At 57.4% G+C, this 19183-nt stretch overlaps 2 protein-coding genes across 2 annotated transcripts; one reads left to right on the top strand and one right to left on the bottom strand.

The window, feature by feature from the left end:
• Positions 1 to 1869: 1869 nt before the first annotated feature.
• On the bottom strand, positions 1870 to 5871 carry VOLCADRAFT_104171 (uncharacterized protein). The gene is made up of 7 exons (XM_002949057.1): positions 5714 to 5871; positions 5436 to 5588; positions 4778 to 4855; positions 4336 to 4416; positions 3935 to 4012; positions 3708 to 3821; positions 1870 to 3402 (listed from the first exon to the last, which is right to left on the bottom strand). Exons 1-7 carry the CDS (start codon positions 5801 to 5803, stop codon positions 3343 to 3345), a joined length of 654 nt encoding a protein of 217 aa, XP_002949103.1. The 5' UTR covers positions 5804 to 5871; the 3' UTR covers positions 1870 to 3342.
• A 155-nt stretch (positions 5872 to 6026) lies between these two features.
• Positions 6027 to 18435, top strand: VOLCADRAFT_104170 (uncharacterized protein; the record flags this gene model as incomplete). The annotated part of the gene is made up of 29 exons (XM_002949181.1): positions 6027 to 6274; positions 6738 to 6832; positions 7318 to 7527; positions 7918 to 8180; positions 8720 to 8921; positions 9009 to 9101; positions 9359 to 9549; positions 9595 to 9802; positions 10136 to 10229; positions 10438 to 10655; positions 10951 to 11152; positions 11674 to 11780; positions 12121 to 12207; positions 12551 to 12727; positions 13137 to 13322; positions 13411 to 13470; positions 13646 to 13786; positions 14174 to 14386; positions 14846 to 14971; positions 15274 to 15464; positions 15710 to 15839; positions 16202 to 16264; positions 16409 to 16516; positions 16601 to 16681; positions 16900 to 17022; positions 17209 to 17283; positions 17513 to 17577; positions 17794 to 17994; positions 18324 to 18435. The coding sequence occupies exons 1-29, from the start codon at positions 6217 to 6219 to the stop codon at positions 18433 to 18435; spliced, it is 4080 nt and encodes a 1359-aa protein (XP_002949227.1). The 5' UTR covers positions 6027 to 6216.
• Positions 18436 to 19183: the final 748 nt, after the last annotated feature.

Raw genomic sequence — 19183 nt, 5'->3', positions numbered from 1 at the left:
GGGGAGGAGTGTACGGAGTGTTTGCGACTTCGCGGCCGCAGCGAGGTCCGTTTGGGAGGTGCATGCACATGGGGGGGAAAAGAGGGAGGGAGGGGGAGGGGGGGGGGATCCGGTATCTTGTCCGGAAGTGGAGGACAAGGATGGTTCGACTCGCTCTGAAACCACCCTCTCCTGATTTCCCCCCGCATGTGTGTGTGCATGGGGGATGGGAGTGGTGTTTCTCCACTACAGAGGTTTCGATATAAACGGCCTCAAGAAGAACTAAAACCCTGCAACAGCACTAGCATCAGCACTAGCAACAGCAGCGCAACCGCCACCGCTGCCGCCATTGACATTTGGGGCTTTGGGTGTGCGGGGCTATGTAATGGCGTTTGCGTTGTTGTTATAAGTGGGAATTGCATGCACATGTTTTCATTGCATGTTTCTGGTAATTAGTAGTAGCAGTAGCAGTGGGGGGAGAGGCACGGCATATAAGCCAGGTTTAGACCGTTGTCAGAGCGCTGTGCAGTCAAACTGCCTTTGCCAGCAAGTCCGACAAGTACGGCAGGAGGCGGGTGAAGGTTTGTCCGCTTTCACATCTCCTATCTCTCTGCTTGCATCTGTCCGGACGTTTTTGCAGGTTTTTGCTGACAGTACAGGTTTAAGGCTCAAAGCGATGTGATGACGATACATTTATTCGACGACTACGGGGCATGTGACTCCGGGTGACTGCGTCACGTGCGGCTGTGTTTAGTTTCTTTTGCTTGTTGGTTTTTATGGACGAAATCGGAGTGGAAAGTTGTGGGAACGCGTGCGTGATGTGCGCGCTTCGTCTTGGAGCAAGGAAAATAAGCTTCATTCCGTTTAGGCGAGGGTTGACGCTGATTGGAAGGGGTGTCCGGCGGATTCAGCTGCACGCTCGAAAATGTTGTATATGGTGTGTACGTATGTGGATGTGGATATTTCCGTTTGACCGCAACTGACAGCTCCTGCAGCTCACGCAAGTCTATCTGTCTGTCTGTTTGTCGATGTGTCCTGGAAACCTCTCCATGTTCGTGTGGTGCACGATGCATCATGTAATTTATTCTCCCTAAGGCCGTAGTGCTCCCGTACGGGATTTAACCTTTTGTATGATGTTAGTTACGCAGGGTAACGGTTTTGTTAGCAACCGTTTGCGGGCGGCAGTCGGCGCACCTAGAGAAACACCATTTTGATGGATAAGATATTGGCCCCACATCCCTCCTCGCCCCCACTATGCGCATCACTCGGCACAAGGCCCTCTTGTCGCACACCGCGTAAAGCGTTTTTAAGCTAACGGATGCAAGAGGGCTCAATAACCGTCAGGACGCTTTTTGCTTAGTCGTTTACTTGGCGGTTGGTATGTAGTAGTGCAGTGACGCGACCTCCTCGCACCTGGAACACAAATGTTGTTTCTTGGTGCAACACTCGTATGACTAAATAGTGACCCCAATCCCGGTATCCGTTTGTGGGTCTGTCTGTCTGTCTGCCCGTCTGGATACGGCAGCCCTTTGCAGATAGCGGATTAGGGATGTGGGCTAGTGCAGTGGGAATTAGCGCTTCCGTGGCATGTGGCTCCTATCACCTCTGTCCGTCCGTCATCCGCTCTGTCGATTCTTCGTCGATGTTAAGAACGCGTGTAAGGGCATTAAGGGCAGAGCGTTGGCAAGAGTCGTGATTCACCCGCCACCATAAGGCGCCTCTTGTAAAGTTGTGGTTTCCTCCCCATGAGGGGCAACAGGATCGGGACGTTGGTTCTCATTAGTCGGAATTCGTTGGCCCTTTGCCGTGATGTCTCGATGGTGGGCGTAGGTAGATGATGGAAATGAGGCCCCGAAACATAAACCAGTCAGTGCAGTTTGTTGGAGTGGTTCGTGCTTTTTTCAGATCCAGGGCCAGCTCACGTTACTGCATTGCTCCTTTGCACACCACGAGTACCTCTCCTCTACATCACCTTGCCCGTCTGTCTGACCATCCTTCCGCCTTCCAGTTGGGGGCACATCCTCCGTTGATGGTGTCAGACTTCAGTTTGCTAAAACAACTGTCAAGGTCGCGGCTTGTTCTCGGCCCCAATCTGTGGAGAGGCAACTGCACTGATGCAAGCTCGAACATTTGCTCCTTGTCAACAGGCATATCACCTAACAATACACGCACTTCCGAACTTCCCTTTCAAGACCGCAGGACGTTTTACACCGGAACAGTACTCCCTTCCCCGTTGACCGCATAGTGCCACAACGGCACCAGGCATAGTCACCTTCACGGTGCCATTTGGCACCAGTCCAACATCTCACCTTTATCCTCGGCATTACCACTAGTTCACAGAGCCAGAATGTGTCACAACCAACAACACTCTTCCACACAGGACACACCCCACGTCCTTTGCTGTGCTGCCATGACCCCGACGCAGGGCCCACGCAAACATCCCCGTGCATGTGTTGCATCTGTTGCGAGACGTGGATCTTGCTGCGGAGCTGCTTCAAGTCGTCACACACAAGCACAGGACGCGGGGGACAAAATTGCCATTTGCAGGGACTGCTGTTCATCGTACACATCCGCAATCCAACGCTGCCCTCCCCCTTCAGGACACTTTCATGGGTCTATCGTGAGGTTATTTCCGCAGTAGAGCGCGCCACGTGAAGGCCATCATCTGCATTCCAGCACCTCCCTACCGCCCAGCACACGTCGACTACTGCCGGCCATCAAAGCGGAATGACCAGATTGTAACACAGCTGCCTTGGACGCCCCTCGACAATCAAAACTAGGCTAGGCTGGGCTGTGGTTAAGGGCCCTGACGGGGGGTGCATGCTAACGACGGCCTCGTCCGTGGACCACACAGTCGCGTCCGGTGACAATAATAACCACACCACCTCGTACTTTGGTGTCGGTCGTCCATGACCACCTCGGCCGCCACCAGATGCCAGGTCGTTAGCTACCGGCAGCGGCAGCAGAGGGGCCGCATCAGACACGGCGATACAGAAAGCTTGTGCCACTCTGGTCCCATGCCGCCTGCTAAGACCGCCTATCCTGGCCTTTCCAACGCCAGCCGTTTCCGACCCACATTCCACGAGGCACACACACACGCACGTCTTCTCGCTCACCCTTCCAGCAGGGCCGCCCCTCCCTGCCCGAACCTCCAGACCGCAAGGTCCTAAACCCCCTTGTCACAGAACAACTGACTACCTTCAACGCGACATCACCACGCAGCTCACTCAACCTAAAGATCTCTCCCCTCTCCACCGTTAAGGCTCTGCACTGGCGGTGCAATTGTGCAGTTTTGCGCCCCCGCGTTATCCTGAAGTCCCTTGGGGCCACTCGGCGAGCGCTTAGCTGCGGGCTCGCTGCTGCTCACGCCAGCTGCGCAAGGATGTCGCTCTCGCGAACAACAATGTACTGTTCGCCATCCTCCTGTGCGGGTGTGCGGGGGGAGAGTTGGGTGACGGAAAGCGTAAGAATTGACATTTGGGGGTGCAGCGAGGTTACGGCGGCGCAACGTGTTATCGGTTCCTCCGAATGCGGTTTGCACTCAATTTTCCCTCCCATCGCTACAGAGGGGCCCCTCCTCACGCCCCCACGTAATTCTCCCTTCCCAAGTCAGCTAGCGCACATTCCGGCGCCGAAGCCCTACCCACAAGTTCTCCTGCCACCTTTCACCGCGTCAAGTCTCCTCCTCTCCCCCCGGCCATCCAACCGCCCAGCCAGACAGAACCCACCTCGAACTCCGTCCCGGAGTACTTGGAATACATAACAGTAGCGCCCACCTCCACATTGGGCTTCACCATTTGCTTGGTCTCCTCGTCCTCCTTGCCCTCGCCAACGGCAACCACCTGTGAGGCACCAGGGCGCGCGGGTCCGGGATTGCGGTCCGTCACAAAACCCCTCACAGCCTCACAGCCCACTCCCCTCATTAACCCCCTCTGCCGCACCGAGCCAAACTCACCGTGCCAAACGTGGGCTTCTCGCCCGAGTCCGTGGCAAGCAGCACACCGCCAGCCGTCTTATCCTCCGCCTTAGCGCCCTACGAGACGAAGGTGGCGGAGGGGGTAACGACGAGGTTGACATTGAGCTGTGTGGTAAAGCGGGAGGAGGAATGTGGCTCACATGCGCACACGCACACGCACTCCTCATGTCACCGGGGCGGAGGGCCACAATGTACAGCTCACACAAGGCAAGCCCACTCGTGCTGTCGAAATGAGCCCAGTGCAGGTAGTGAGCACTTGCTTGTTAGCACCGCCGAGGGTTTGTGCCCCAGCCCGTCGGGAATGTGCAACATGGTGGAGACATCCCGGTACGGGTGGGCTAGCGCCCCCTCCTAGGGATCTCCCTAGGGATCTCGCGCACCTTGATGAGGATGCGGTCGCCCAAGGGCTTGAGCTGGGCCACCTTGTCTGAAGGCGGCAGCACGCCGATCACATCATCCTCCTGAGGCAGGGCATGCGGCATTCACAGGAGTACATTAGTGAGCATGTTTCCCACAGCAGCTTCGATACCGGGGCTAAATTTGGTGTTGTGCACCAAGCCCGCATGTGCCGCATATGCACTGAGGCGCCTTCTTGCCACTCCACTCCACTCCACACACAAGGTAGGCCCACGGAGCCCCGTCGTAGCCGTTACTGCCCTCCAGGTTTGATCCCCTGCCAGGGCCCCCCCGGACCTTCATTGGCTCCTACTTGCTCATAACATCGACCGTTTCGTCCCTTCAAACTCCCATCCCGCCCGGAGGAGATGGACGCCGGGTGAGACCACCGGCCGCCCAGACCTTGCTGCCCTTCGCCCGGCTTACCTTGAGCAGCACGTGCTCTTCGCCCGCCAGCTCCAGCTCAGTGCCAGCGAACTTGGAGTAGATGACCTTGTCGGAGGCCTGAGCGCGAAAAGACGGCAATGGCGGAAGAAGGCATGCACATGCAGGCGGAGCCAGTTTCAGCTTGGGGACGGACCGGCTTGAGAAACGACTCTACTGGACCCCCAATCACCAAGGATACAGTGCAGAACGTAGTCACGGCTACTTGGGGTCGCCGTAAAAAGCCAGGACTGTTATTTATTGTGGCCATAGTGGTTCGTGAATCAATAGTGCGCGCACCGGAGCAAGAATCCTGCCACCCAAAAGCAACCACTTGGCACAATAGCAAACCCTAGAGCCAATACAGATTAGGGGTTCCCCTAGGGTGGCGCCGGCAGTGCTGAAAGCACATGGGCATGTGAGGTGTTCCAAAACAGCGTCTCGTACTCGTGAAACAGGCCCGCAACTCGTGTCCACGGAGCGACAACCCAGATGGGGATTGTCGAGTGACTTGAACAGAAGCTCATGACCACATGAGTGGGGCGCAACAATGGGGAATCGAACAATAAAAGACTACGGAATCGGTGACTGTGGCAATGGCATCGGCCTCCATATAATATAACAGGTGGCATATTAACGTAATAATGATAATAATAATTACCTTCACGGCCTTCACATCGCCCATTGCGACCACAGCGCCAGCAGTGGGCTTGTTGCGAACCGACGCCGGCAGCAGCACACCACCGACGCTCTTCGCCTCCTCCTTGTCCACCTTGACCAGAACGCGGTCACCAACAGGCTTCACCGCCTTAAACTGCACAAGGGTACAGTGGCAGCGGAAACACCTGAACTCCCGGTGCGTCTAGAACCACCGAGTATGCTCCGCCCCCGAGTACCAGTGCAACAAGGCAATCATCAACCATTAGACAATCAGCCTACCTGCTTGGGCACTGCCGTAGCAGCGCACACTACGAGGCGGCCACGGCTAGAGGACGATAGAACAGCGGGACGGTTCATTAGGGCCGCCATCGTTCAGCTAGTAGTTGGCGCAGTAAGACAGAAGATGCCTACGAGTTGCACGCAATTTGCAGAAACGCAGTGTCCCAATGTCTTAGGTGGGTGCATTATCATATAGGTCGTCGTTAGACCAAATTTCCAGAACCGTATGGATAGGGCCCACGAAACAGCCCCAAGAACTCCTGCCTATCTGCACGCCGAAACAGCAATTGCCAATTTTTCACGCTGTGATTATGTCTAATGCTCACGTTTTGCTCATTTACAGTCCCACGGATACCGCGTTTGTAATTATGTGCCGTTGCCCCGCCGAAAGCCCTCAAGCGCTGTTGTGAAAAAGCGCGACGAGGAGCTCAGGCGGGGTAGAGGCCCTTTAGGAACGTCTTCCATCGATTTTGCGACAGCTGACAAAATTGCCAGCAGGAGCGATGGCCAGCGGTTTGCAAAAGCTTTTATACTTACAGACCGTCAACAAAGTTGCACAAGGTGTGCATATGTGATATGAGCTTGCTGCTTGGTCTGGGCGCACGGCATCTATGCTCGAACTTTTATTTCTCAGTTATTGCGTACACGTGTATGCTGGAGAGCATGCTTACTAAATCGAAAAATGATTCATTCTGTTAGGCACTGGTGGGCGGAGCGTGTTACAATTTGGCACTGTGTCTCGACACAGTGTGTATCCTTCTTTGCGTTGATAATGTCGTACTGTTTGGTCATGAGGAGTTTTGCCTAAGGATGGCCCTGGGTAGTTTGCCGTCGTGGCAGGCCAAGAGGAGAACAATTTGAGGGCAGGGGCCCGGGGGTCACATCCCTGGGCTAAATTTCGACGAGGGATGGGTTCGACAACGATTACTATCAATTTATACGCTTCCCTAGCCCGCCATTTCCTCGCGCGCATCTCCTTCGAAGCCACCTTGCTATGCCTATTTGCTTCCCTGTCCTTGCTCAGAGATTGAGAACCACCTCCAGATTAGCGATGCCACTGTAGCGGAGTTCATCGTGGAGACGGCCAAGGAGTCTGGCAATGTGGACAGGTTTAAGAAGGTGCGTTGCATTGATCGGGGCGCTGGATGGCGCTGATGAGATCGTTGGTGTGACCAACAACATGGCGGCCTGTAGAGCAGGTGTAAGGGACGGGAGGGTGCTGAACTGATATTGGGCAGTGTGGGTGCGTGAGCTTGTGTAATGACGGGCGGTTGGGACTGCGTGTGTCGTACCCAATGCGCGAAAGGGTGTACTGGTTGCGTCATGTCGCGAGTGCTCCCGCCCGCTTGCAGAAACCCATTTTACATGGGTTAGATTGCAGAGCGGTTCCAGGTCTTGCATTTGAGGAGGCCAGGAAGGGGGGGCGAAAGCGGGGACTCAGAGGAGGGCAGCAATGGCGGGGCCAGCAGCCGTGGGAAAAAGCTTGGAGACAGCAGACGTTAATGGCACCTGCAAAAGCAGCAACAGCGCTGCCTTCAATAGCCTTGAGCGACCCGCCAACGAACTTATGGCACTACCATTTAACCACCCGCGCGCACCTGCAGGCCATGCACGAAATGGGACTGGGCGCAGCCCTTAACGACGTGCTCATAGAGCGCTTCTGGAGCATTATCCAGGCGCTCACAGGCGGGGCTGGCGGCAGCGGCGGCGGGGGCAGCGGGGTAGCGCTTGCACGGCCTAATGCCAGGCTGCCGGCGGCGGAGATTGTGGATACGCGGGACAGGGCGAAGCAATTGACGCAGGAGCTGTTGGAGGTGGGTGCAGCTGGGTGCTGGATGTAATCGGATCGTGGGTTGAGTCTCCTAATGCTAGGGGCCTGGAATGGAAGGCGCACAGGGCGATGGACGTGAATACTGGGTCGTCTTTGTATCGTGGTTCTCTTGCACCACGTCCGCTACAGCGAGAATGGGCCAGGGCAGGGGAGGAATGGCGGAGGGGTGCTGGGATGGGTTGGGATTGGGGACGAAGGAAGGCCGCAGAGCAGGGCTGTGCACCAGGGTTGTCACTTGCCGTCCTTGGGCTGGAGTTTGCATTCGCATATGTTTTTGGTTGCCTTCAGACGACTGATTCCCATGTTTTGGCGCCCAGTGCTTCTTTTGCTGTTTACTGGCATGGTGTCATGTTGTCACGCTTCCTCGCCGCAGGAGGCAGAGCAGAAGCGCAGGAAGGAGGAGGTGGCGGCAGGGCCATCAAGGCCGCCGTACAGCGGGAGCGGCGACGGCGCTGGGCCTCCGGGGCGAGACCCCGGGGATGGCCGGGATGGCGACCGCAGAGACCGCTACAGGGATGACCGCGATAGAGGTCGGGGCAGTGATCGAGACCGGGATCGGGACCGGGGACGCGATGATGACCGGCATGGCAGGCGGGAGCGCAGCCGAAGTCGGAGTCGGGAGCGGAAGCGGCGAAGGTGCGGCAGGGGTTAGGATTGGGACTGGAGTCCTATACGGAGCTGAGGCTTTCCGCGACGTGCGACACGTCAAGTGCGGCAACAACGGGCTATGCGACCGCGTGCAATTTGGGGGTGGATCGTGTGAGCGAATAGGAATATGGGGCCCCGGCAGGAGCGGTGCTGTTGGAGGCCGCGTTTGCTTCGTGATGGGCGTGCGAGGTGTAATTCGTCCGCGCGCGGCTTGCGTCAAGAGAACGTGCAACAGGGACTTGTTGATTGGAAAAGCCTGCGGTTGTATAATAAAGCAAGGGAAGGTGCTTTTTTCAGTAACTGGAGTGCAAGGCTGTTGTGTGCGTCTTTCACTGGTGGATGATGTAACGCTGGGTGGACCCACCCTGCGCCAGTTGCTGATTGGGGCTACCGGTGGGACCCAGATGACTCTCCCCACTTCCCAACGGCAACTCCACTCTCCCGCTTCCCGCACATCTCGAATGTCCCGCCGTTCCGACTTGTCTTCCTCACTCCGTCGGCTCCGCATTTCGGGCGCACGCGTGCAGTGACCAAATGGACATGGACCCGCGTGATGGCGGCGGCGCAGGGCCGAGCGGCCGCGACCGCGACGGTTTCGCTTACCCGCCCCCTCCACCCAAGCGTCCTGCGCTGCCCGACGCGCCCGAGCTGGGCGGCGTGTACCGAGGCCGCGTGACGGGGACCATGGGCACGGGCTGCTTTGTGGAGCTGATCAACTTTGCTAAGAAGGTAAGATACACAGTGTGGGATGCGGTTTTCGTCCATGCCGCTTCCATTCTATCACGTCCGCCCTTTTCCCCCCTGTTTTCCCGACAGATGGAGGGTCTGGTGCACATCGCGAACATCTGTAAGAAGCCCATTCAGTCTCCCACGGACGTGGTCAAGCGTGGCGAGGAGGTGTGGGTCAAGGTGAGTGTGCGAAAGTGTTGAGGGGGATTGCATTCCTGCATTAAGCTTAGGACACGGAAAACCGTCGAACGGTTTCCGGTTCGCTGACTCCCTGGATTCTTACGCATTATCCGGCATGTTTCCAGAGGAGTGAAAGAGTAATGTAACATCGTGCAGCGGGATCTATGTGGTGGATGACGAGGCCTGCACGAACGATCGAGGCAACTATTGAGGTTATTGCACCTCCCGTCCGCCCGCTCTCTTGCCGATCGCCGCAGGTAATCGGCATGGGGAGCGTGGGCGCCAATGGACAACAGCGGTTGTCTCTGTCCATGCGCGACGTGGACCAGGCCACCGGCAAGGACCTGCTGCCGACGCACTTGCTGCCGGGCGCGGACGGGGAGGGCAAGCTGGCGAGCGGCCTCAAGGGCATGTCCGGAATTAAGGCAAGTGTCGCCTTGTGCAAGATGTGATCCGTCTTGGTCTTGTCCACAAAGAATGTCCGTCCCTGAAGGTGGCGGCAAGCAGCAGTCCTGAATGTCAGTCGAAGTGGCTGGATGTCGGGCCGGTCTGCTTGGCGCTCATCCTTGTTCCGCATGTGGGGGCGGATGTGGCTTGACGTGAATACTGGACAGCACAGAGGCTGTCCCAGGTCAAGGCCATACAAGGGCTTGTTCCCTGGCTCGTCCCGGATTGGCAAGCCTTGGGTTGTGCAGCGGGCGGTGCGCATGGGGTCAGCAAAGCGTGCGGGCTTATCCGGTAGCCTAGCCGCCCTGTCATGGATTGTACTGCCTCGAACCCAGTCCATGGCCTCAGGGCCCAACATGGGTACGGGGGTTCCGTTTTTGGGTTCCGGGGGGAGTATGGTCGCAAGGCTGAAACTTAAAGGAATTGACGGAAGGGCACCACCAGGCGTGAAGCCTGCGGCTTAATTTGACTCAACACTGGGAAACTTACCAGGTCCAGACACGGGAAGGATTGACAGATTGAGAGGTTGCAGCACTTCTCTTCTTCTCAACGACATACGGATCACTGATGCTGCTCCCTGCCTGCAGGTGAACCCCGAGGACGACGATCCCAACCCTCGACGCCGCGGCAAGAAGCTCACAGAGTATGAGATGTGGGAGAGCAAGCAGCTGATTTCATCAGGTGAGCAGGCGTGGACCCAATTATTTGCTCGCTTGATTGCATTACCAGGGATTGAGAGTGAGTGGCTGGGGAAACTGGGTTGGGCTGTGCTTGCGTGGAAGAGAGAAGCCCCGAGCGTGAGGGGAGTGGTGTTGAGGAGTAACGTGCTGGTGCGGTTTAGTACGGGCACTGCTCCCGGCAACCTGTTGGTGTGTATCCCGGTACGTAGTGGCTCTTTGTTGCTGTGATTACCTCAACGGCGCAAACCTACTTGTCCAAATCCTTGTCACCCCCGCCCGGCTCCTACGGGAAGGTGTGCTGGACGTGCGCGAGTATGCCCACTACGATGAGGACAGCGGATTGGGTGTGTTGGCATCGGCCACCGACCCGTCCGAGGCGGAGGAGTTTGAGATTGATCTCAACGAGATGGAGCCGCAGTTCTTAAAGGTGCGATTATGCGTGTGTGGTTGCAGGCGGCCGGTGGATGAGCTTAAGGGCACTTAATTTCCTTTTAGATGCCCGACACCTGCGTACGTGCTGCAGTGCTGCTGTGTACAAGCCGTCCTGCATCCACTCCCCGTTCGCTCGCTCGCCCCTCGACGCAACCGCTGCGGCCTTCTTTTTTCGACTACTTCTCCGACCCCATACCCATTCCGCGGATGGCTCACGTCAGGAAACCCGCTGTTCTCTCCGAATCTCCGACCTCCTGATGTGTTCGTTCCGTTCTTATGTCGTTCCTTAGGGCGCCGGCACGCGTTCGGGCATCGAGATGAGCCCCGTAAAAATCGTCAAGAACCCGGACGGCTCGCTGCAGCGCGCCGCCATGACGCAGTCTGCTCTGGCCAAGGAGCGCCGCGAACTGAAGGAGCAGCAGCAGCGCACCCTGCTGGAGGCCATTCCCAAGGACCTCAGTCGGCCCTGGGAGGACCCCATGGCGGATCCCAGTAGGTTGCGGTGCGGGAGGGAAACGGTGCAGTTGTTCCGTCGTTCCGGACTCAGTGGGTCGAGTCCTTTATGTCAGCTCAGGCTTCTACCGGATCTACTAGGGCTTCTATCTATCTATGGGGGACCACTCTTCCGATGACGATGGTTTGGTTTGCAGTGCAAGGGAATGCGCAGTGTGCATGTGCATGTGTGTAATTGCGAGAGGGGAACTGTGCAGACTTGGACAGAGGTAAAGCTGGGCGACGGAGAGTCATGCAGTTGCGCTTGTTTCGGCAGTAGAAGGGCTATTCACTTACGGAGGGTTATGGCTTGTGGCTGGTGTGTCAAGCAGCCTGTTGCGACCCCGCCCCCGCCCCTTCCCGGTTCCGAATTGGAGGCGCAGAATTGGCAGGTGATCGCCTGGATGGGGGCTTCCCGCCGCGATCGGCCTTGCCATCCCACACGGAACCTTATACCCTCTCTAAACCCACAAAACCAAATCTGGCTTGTGCCTGTGCTTCTCGACCCGGCCGGCCCTTAGGTGAACGTGCCCTGGCTCAGGAGCTTCGCGGCATCGGTCTGACTCAGAGCGAGGTGCCCGAGTGGAAGAAGGCGGCCATGGGTAAGGCCATCAGCTACGGCATTCAGGTGAGGCTGTGTTGCGTGGCGTGGCGAGGGGCCTGGCAGGTTGGCAACGGGTTTGGCGGGCAACGGTGGTGGACGGGCAATGACGCTTTTTTGCCCTGGGCACCTTGCGTACGTTTCGACGAGTTGATTGTGGCAGAGAGTCAGGCTCTCAGGTTCATTGACTACTTGCACGTCCTCGGATTGCACCTTGGCAACTGCCTAGCGGTCCCCTTCTGTACCTAATTTATGCGCGCGTGTCGGCCCCTCTGATTCTCCCCAACCCCGAATGTAAGCAGCGAAATCGTTCTCCTTCACCCAACCCGCGAGCCTCCTCCCCAACTGCCCCTCCTCCTCCACGTAGGACGCACGAAGCATCAAGGAGCAGCGCGAGAGCTTGCCGATCTTCAAACTGAAGCAGCAGCTGATTGAGGCCGTGCGGGATAACCAGGTGGGTGGGCGGGTGGGTGGGTGCGGCCACCCATCGGGAGATGCTCTGTCGCTGTAATGGGTTGCGTTCGTTGAGCGGGAAGGAGGGAGGAGAGGGGCTTGAGAAGGCGGGACGGGAGCAGGCGCGCTAGGAATTAGGGTTGAAGGGTTTTCGCGGCTTCGTCAAGCCAGAAGGGTATGGCTTGGTCTTATCCTGCAGACCTGCCAGAGCGAGGTTGGGCTTTGTTCGCGGCGCCGTTGCCACTCGGGGCTTTGCTGTGGTTGTTCGACTGTTTGTTGCACTGCGACGGCTGCATGAAGGGTCATCCTAACTCAACTGGTGCCCCCCACACGCTGGTGGCCAGGTCCTGGTGGTGATCGGCGAGACGGGCAGCGGCAAGACCACCCAGATGACGCAGTACCTGGCGGAGGCGGGGTACACGGCTGGTGGCAAGATTGGCTGCACGCAGCCGCGTCGTGTGGCGGCAATGAGCGTGGCGAAACGCGTCGCGGAGGAGTTTGGATGCCGCCTGGGCGAGGAGGTGCGTGTTGTCCGGGTGGGAGTTGTTCTTATGGTGGTGGTAGGGGTGGTGGTGGTGGTGGTGGTGGTGGAGGATCCTGGGTACGTCTGGGTGCGCGATGCGTCCTGGGCTGACTGCTTTGTGTTTCAGAGGAGGCATAACCTTTTCAGGGCGTCCAGGACACATTGTGAGATCTGGCAGAGGAAAAGCTACGCAAAAAACGCAAAGAAGGACGGAAAGCAAGGCATCAAAGAGATTGTAACGTAGGGCCGCTTGACACGACCTCCTAATGGCCAGCGCTAGAATGTTGGAAGCTTGGAACTGTCCTCCGGTTCTATTCTAGTTTATGCCGTCATTTTCTGCTTGATCCGAGGTTCATATTCGTACTGCTGGCTTCACGCCTCTGTCCGCGTCTCCCGGCCTCACATAGGTGGGTTACGCCATCCGTTTCGAGGACTGCACCGGCCCTGAAACCGTCATCAAGTACATGACGGACGGTATGCTGCTCCGCGAGTGCCTCCTGGATGAAGCGCTCAGCCAGTACTCGGTCGTTGTGCTGGATGAGGCGCACGAGCGAACCATCCACACCGACGTGCTGTTTGGCCTCATGAAGGAGGTGCGGAGCTGCGGGTTGGGTAGGCGGCTGGGTCGGTGAGGCGCCGGCGGATGGGACTGGACTCGGTGACGCATGCCATGGTGTTCAGGGGGGGGTGCGCAGTTCTCAGCCTGCTGCTCGAGAGGGTGTGGGCGCACACATGTGGCCGGTGAGGCACTGCTCTCCCTCCAATCCGGGAGATAAATGGGCGGAGTGTGAATGTGTGTAACCACCGACAGCGATATTTTCACTTGGATGGCTTGGGTGTGGATGACTCTTTCCCTAACCCGGCTTCCCTCCCTCGGGGGCCCTCTCGCTCTTGGGGTGGTCTATCGGGCCGCCAGGTCTGCCGCAAGCGCACCGACTTCAAGCTCATCGTCACCTCCGCCACCCTTGATGCGGAGAAGTTTTCCTCTTACTTCTTCGATGCACCCATCTTCACTATCCCGGGTCGTACCTACCCCGTGGAGGTGCTGTACACCAAGGTGCGGAATGAGCGGGGCAAATCGCCGACGGCTTGGGCCCTGGGGCCTTGTGGTTTGCAGACAAGCGGGTTGTATGGGGTTGCAAGTGCAGCTGTGGATGTTGGAATTCAATGGCTGTGAAGCTGTGAGGCTTAAGGATGTGGCATTTCTTGTTTGCAATATTTTGGCATCTTTCCATTGTGGTTCCTCCGCCCTGTTGCTGTACGTGGCTTGGTAGTATCTTCCCCCGGTTGGACGTCAACTTCAAGGCCTCTGCCGAGCCCGTTGCGTGATGCGCGCCGGCTTATGCTTTTGTCCTGCAGCTCAACGGCCGTGTTTTGGCTCCGTCTGTTTTCCCAACGTTTGTACCGCCTCTCCATGCCGTCCACGATCATCCACTTTTGGCAGGCTCCGGAGCCTGACTACCTGGATGCGGCGCTGATTACAGTGTTGCAGATCCATCTGTCCGAGCCCGAAGGCGACCTCCTGCTATTCCTGACGGGTCAGGAAGAAATCGAGACGGCTTGCCAGATCCTGTACGAGCGCATCAAGGCACTGGGCCCCGCGGTTCCGGAGCTTATCGTACTGCCAGTGTTCTCTGCGCTGCCCTCCGAAATCCAGGTGCGCGCTGTTTATCTTACTTTGATTGTTGAGAGGCGGTAGTCTGTAGTTTGCAATGCGATGTAGTGGGGCGGTGTAGAACTGGTGTAGAGGCAAATGAGTCGTCGGGGTAAAGGCGGAGCGGCTTGATTCCGCGCGTGACAGTCCGTTTAATTCGCTAAACCCGGAACGCGGTGACAGTGAAGGTGACGACGCATCAGCGCCGGTGTGGGTTGAGGTTTCCTATAAAACGATTGGTGAGAAAGGGATTAATTGGACATTATTGGCAGCGATGGCTGACACGCAAAGGTGGCGGAAAGATGAGACCCGTCCTTGAAAGACCCCCCCGGTCCATCCAAGTTCGAAACAGCCTTGCGGCGTAGGCGGCGCTATAGCGACGTAGGCAGGCCCCCAGCGCAACCTTCGCTACGGTGGCCCTGGTCCTTTTTGACGGATGCTATTCCTTCGGCTGCATTGCAGACGCGCATCTTTGAGCCCGCCCCGCCCGGCAAGCGCAAGTGCGTGGTGGCCACTAACATCGCGGAGGCCTCCCTGACCATTGACGGCATCTATTATGTCGTTGACCCGGGCTTTGCGAAAATGAAGGTGCGTCGGTGGTGACACCAATTGCGGTTGTTTTCCGGGCCTGCCGGTACACGCACAGGAGCGAGGATATAGTGGCTTGTAGCGAGGCGTGGGAAATCCATACGTGATGACGTGGCCGTGTACTTTGGAACACCAGCTCCAACGTGGTTTTCATGCCATATTGCCCACTGCTATCGGCGGGTCCTACATGCGGCAGCTCTGGTGCTGATGGTGGTTGGCGGACTGATACTGTTCTTCGCAATCGTTGAGGACTATTGACTTCCAGACACTCTGAAGCTCGCAACTGGTGGCTACCGCCACAGGTGTTCAACCCCAAGAACGGCATGGACTCTCTGGTGGTGGCTCCCATTAGCCAAGCTTCAGCCAAGCAGCGGGCGGGTCGTGCTGGCCGTACAGGCCCCGGCAAATGTTATCGGCTATACACGGAGGCGGCCTACAAGAACGAGATGCTCCCGCTGAGCGTACCGGAGATTCAGCGAACCAACTTGGCCATGTGAGTAGACTTTGAGGTGGAGTGGGGAGGCGGACGTGGGACCGGGGGATGGAGGTGGCCGTTTTGGTATCTATCTCAGTGTTCACATGACAGTGGGGGTTGGTGGAGGCACCTGGGAAGATAAGGAGAGGGGAAGGTCTAGACTTTCCATTTTAAAATTTCTGGGACTTGTCACCGTAAGCCGATTGTCACAAGAAAAGCCATCCCATAACCGTCGCCATTCCCGTCGCCGCTGGCGTGTGCAGGACCGTCCTCACGTTGAAGGCCATGGGCATCAACGACCTGCTCGGGTTCGACTTTATGGACCCTCCGCCCGCCTCCACCCTCATATCCGCCTTGGAGCAGCTCTACAACCTGGGGGCGCTAGATGAAGAGGTGAGGGTCGGCGGGGGGATCTGCTGCCGTTGATGGGAATGTGCGAGGCACGTGGAACGGGCCTCACGGAACTGTACGTGGAAAGAGCGAAGCCTAGAGGCTCGCGAATTGTCGCTGCAGGAGCCCTGATTAGGATGCGGATGGCTGTTTAATTTCACCGCACTAGCTGTGCAGTTCTCGTGGCGGAGTCAGGCGCACACGGCGATGTCAGGTTGCACAGGTGCTTCCTGTGATACCTGTGATCTTGACGGAGCTGTTCTATTGTTGCCCATTCTTAACGCTCGCATCCGCGGCTCCGGACAGCAATTGACATTGGAAATTCCAACTCTGTCCTGCATTGTCTTCCCTGCCTCCCCATCCAGGGCTTGCTGACCAAGCTGGGACGCAAGATGGCGGAGTTCCCGTTGGAGCCGCCCATGAGCAAGGTGCGGCAGTGCGGTGGAGGCAATTACGGCGGTGTTGGACGTAAGGGATGTGTTCCTGGACTTGCTCCGTCCTTCCTCCCCTTGCTCTGTCCTCGTCCTCTCCCCGCCGTACTTTGACCCAACTTGTGCTTCTCTCCCTCCCAGGTCCTTATCGCCTCTGTGGACCTGGGCTGCAGTGAGGAGATCCTCACCATCCTGGCCATGCTATCCGCCCAAAACATATTCTACCGGCCTAGGGAGAAGCAGGCCCAGGTGCGTGCTAACCGCTCTGTGTGCTTAAGCACTGGGAGAGCCCCTCTGCGTGTTGGAACCCCCCTAGTTACATGTTGCACACAGGGCCCAGCGGGCTGTGTGACTCCCCTGCCGGTGGTGTTTGTAGTGCTCATCATCCTGTCCCTCGGTTTTGGTGTCGGTACGGTGCACGGTGCACCACCAAAACGTCCCGTCCTGCAAGCTCCGGCCTCGCGAGGTGTTGATGCTAGGCGGCATGCTGTGATTCGCACAGCCAATTCGATGCGCAATACGTCGTCTGTCCGGCCTCGTGATGGCGGAGCGGCACAGTCGCACTTTCCGTTGCATTCGTTTGGTCTCTTGCATCGCACTGGTTGCCAATAAGCCCGGCCTTTTCCTTCCAGGCTGACCAACGCAAGGCGAAGTTCTATCAGCCAGAAGGCGACCATTTGACGCTGTTGGCTGTGTACGAGCAATGGAAGGCGAACAAGTTCAGCGTGCCGTGGTGCAAGGAGAACTTTATCCAGGTGCGCACCTCGGTGTACCTCGTGATTTTGATTGGGATGTGATTGAGTCGTTTTCCTGTGCGACCTCCTACTTGTGGTTGCCCTGTTTTGTCAAATGGTCTCAGTCTGTGTCACCCGCCGCCGCTGCACTGATACTGCCACATTATCGCGTGTCTCGCTCACTTCACAAGGCCCCTCCGCCCACAGGATCGTTCCATGAAGCGGGCTCAGGACGTGAGGAAGCAGCTACTCGCCATTATGGACCGGTACAAGCTCGAGCAGGTACGCCATGGGCCCAGGGGTAGAGCGAAACGGCAGGGAGGAGGTGTGCCGCGGCTAAACAAGCGATTCTCTAGCCTCAAGCATTTGGAGGAAAGGTTAATGGACCAGAAGTTGAGGCCGCTGCAGCGTCTTGAATAACGACAGGACTTGGTATGCAAAGCGCCATGGCGATGCTGCACTGCTCTGCTTCCCTTCTCGGCAATAATTTGCCCATTGTTTTCCACCACAGGTTTCGGCAGGTCGCAACTACACCAAGATCTGCAAGGCCATCACCTCTGGCTTCTTCTTCCACACGTAAGTGCAGGGATTGCTACTTCCATTTTAAGGCAGAATGGTCCGCGAACAGGAACTGTCACTCTGCTCCATCCTGTCCTGTTTCCTCTACTGCTTTTGTTGCGCACGCACCTCTGTTTCGCAATCCTTCCCGCCACTTATCTGCTTGCCGACGTTGTGAGCCCACCTCTGTCCGGAATGGAATGGATGTCGTGCGCCCACACTCCATGGCCGCAGAGCGCGCAAGGACCCTCAGGAGGGGTACAAGACGGTGGTGGAGCAGCAGCCCGTGTACATCCACCCCTCCTCCTCGCTCTTCCAGCAGCAGCCTGACTGGGTACTTTATCACGAGCTCATCCTCACCACTAAGGAGTACATGCGGGAGGTGCTGGCCATTGACCCGCGCTGGCTGCCCGAGCTGGCGCCGCGATTCTTCAAGTGCGTGGGTTGCACAGGAGGACAGGACAGGAGAGGGAGTTGCAACGTTAGGGGTCATTTGGGGCCCCATGGCCGGATGGGGTGCTTATGCTTCTGGGTGGGCTCGGAGGCTGGGCGGCGGTTGGGGGCTCTTCCAATGACTTTGTGGTTAGGGCTGCGGGCTGGCGCGTTGCATTCTCATCAGCACCATGTCCGGCTCCGTGGCACTTTTAGATCTGCCCTTCTCCGCATTACCTCTCGTCGTTCATATCCGCCGTTCCGCCTCTTAATGGATTGCCTGGCGAGACACTCTTGTGGCAATGCTGGTTCTTCCTTGCTTTCCGCTGCAGGCCTGCCGACCCCAACAAGCTGTCCCGCCGCAAGCGCTTTGAGCGCATTGAGCCGCTGTACGACAGGTACAACGACCCGAACGCCTGGCGCCTGTCTCGACGCCGTGGCTGATCTTCTCAGCAGCAGCGGGTGCTGTGCGCCCGCGGTTGTTATGGCTGCGGAGGCAGCGGTGTTAGTTGGTAGAGTTGGTTTGGAAGGCAGTCAAGCGGCTCGAGAAGAGCGTGTCGCAGCGATGTAACTTTATTCAGCTGCTGGGGCTCCGATGGTGTTGGTTGCTAACACCGTCTGGTTGGGGATGCTCTCCCAAAGAGGCGTCACTGTGTGGCCGCGGTGGTTTTCAAGTAGTAGGTGCCCAATCGAGTGACGGGGCCATCCGTACTGGCTGTAGCTGGAGGTTTACCAATGTGGCGCGTGTTGGGTGGTGAAGGCACTAATGCCAGGGCGATTAAGTTGCACGTCCGTGTTTCGGAAGCTAATGCAATGGGAAGGGGAAGTAATGGAATGGGCAGTTCCTATGCAGAGCTTACAAGACTGCTCCGGATCCTGTAACGGTCTCTTGCCTCGGAACGGCATTGCTATACCCCTTGTGCGCGCCTGCAAGTCTCATCCTTAAGCGCGGGAAACAGGTTGTGTGACTTGGTACTCAACTCAGGTGACCCCGCCGCTGTTTATGGCTCGGATCTTAATGGCACAATAATCCCTATCATTTCTGAACAATAGTGTTTATTTGCTTCTGACGGCCAGCAGCATAAACGAACAACCGATGCATTAACAGGGATAAACATACTGGCACGCGGCAACCAGCTTGCTCCAGCCGCTTCCTCAAACGGTAACCCCATCCAGTGCCTGTATTTAGCCA

Source organism: Volvox carteri (assembly GCF_000143455.1).
Source record: "Volvox carteri f. nagariensis unplaced genomic scaffold VOLCAscaffold_13, whole genome shotgun sequence".
Classification (NCBI taxonomy): domain Eukaryota; kingdom Viridiplantae; phylum Chlorophyta; class Chlorophyceae; order Chlamydomonadales; family Volvocaceae; genus Volvox; species Volvox carteri.
The sequence above is the reverse complement of the archived record's forward strand: the minus strand, read 5'-3'. Positions and strand labels throughout refer to the sequence as shown.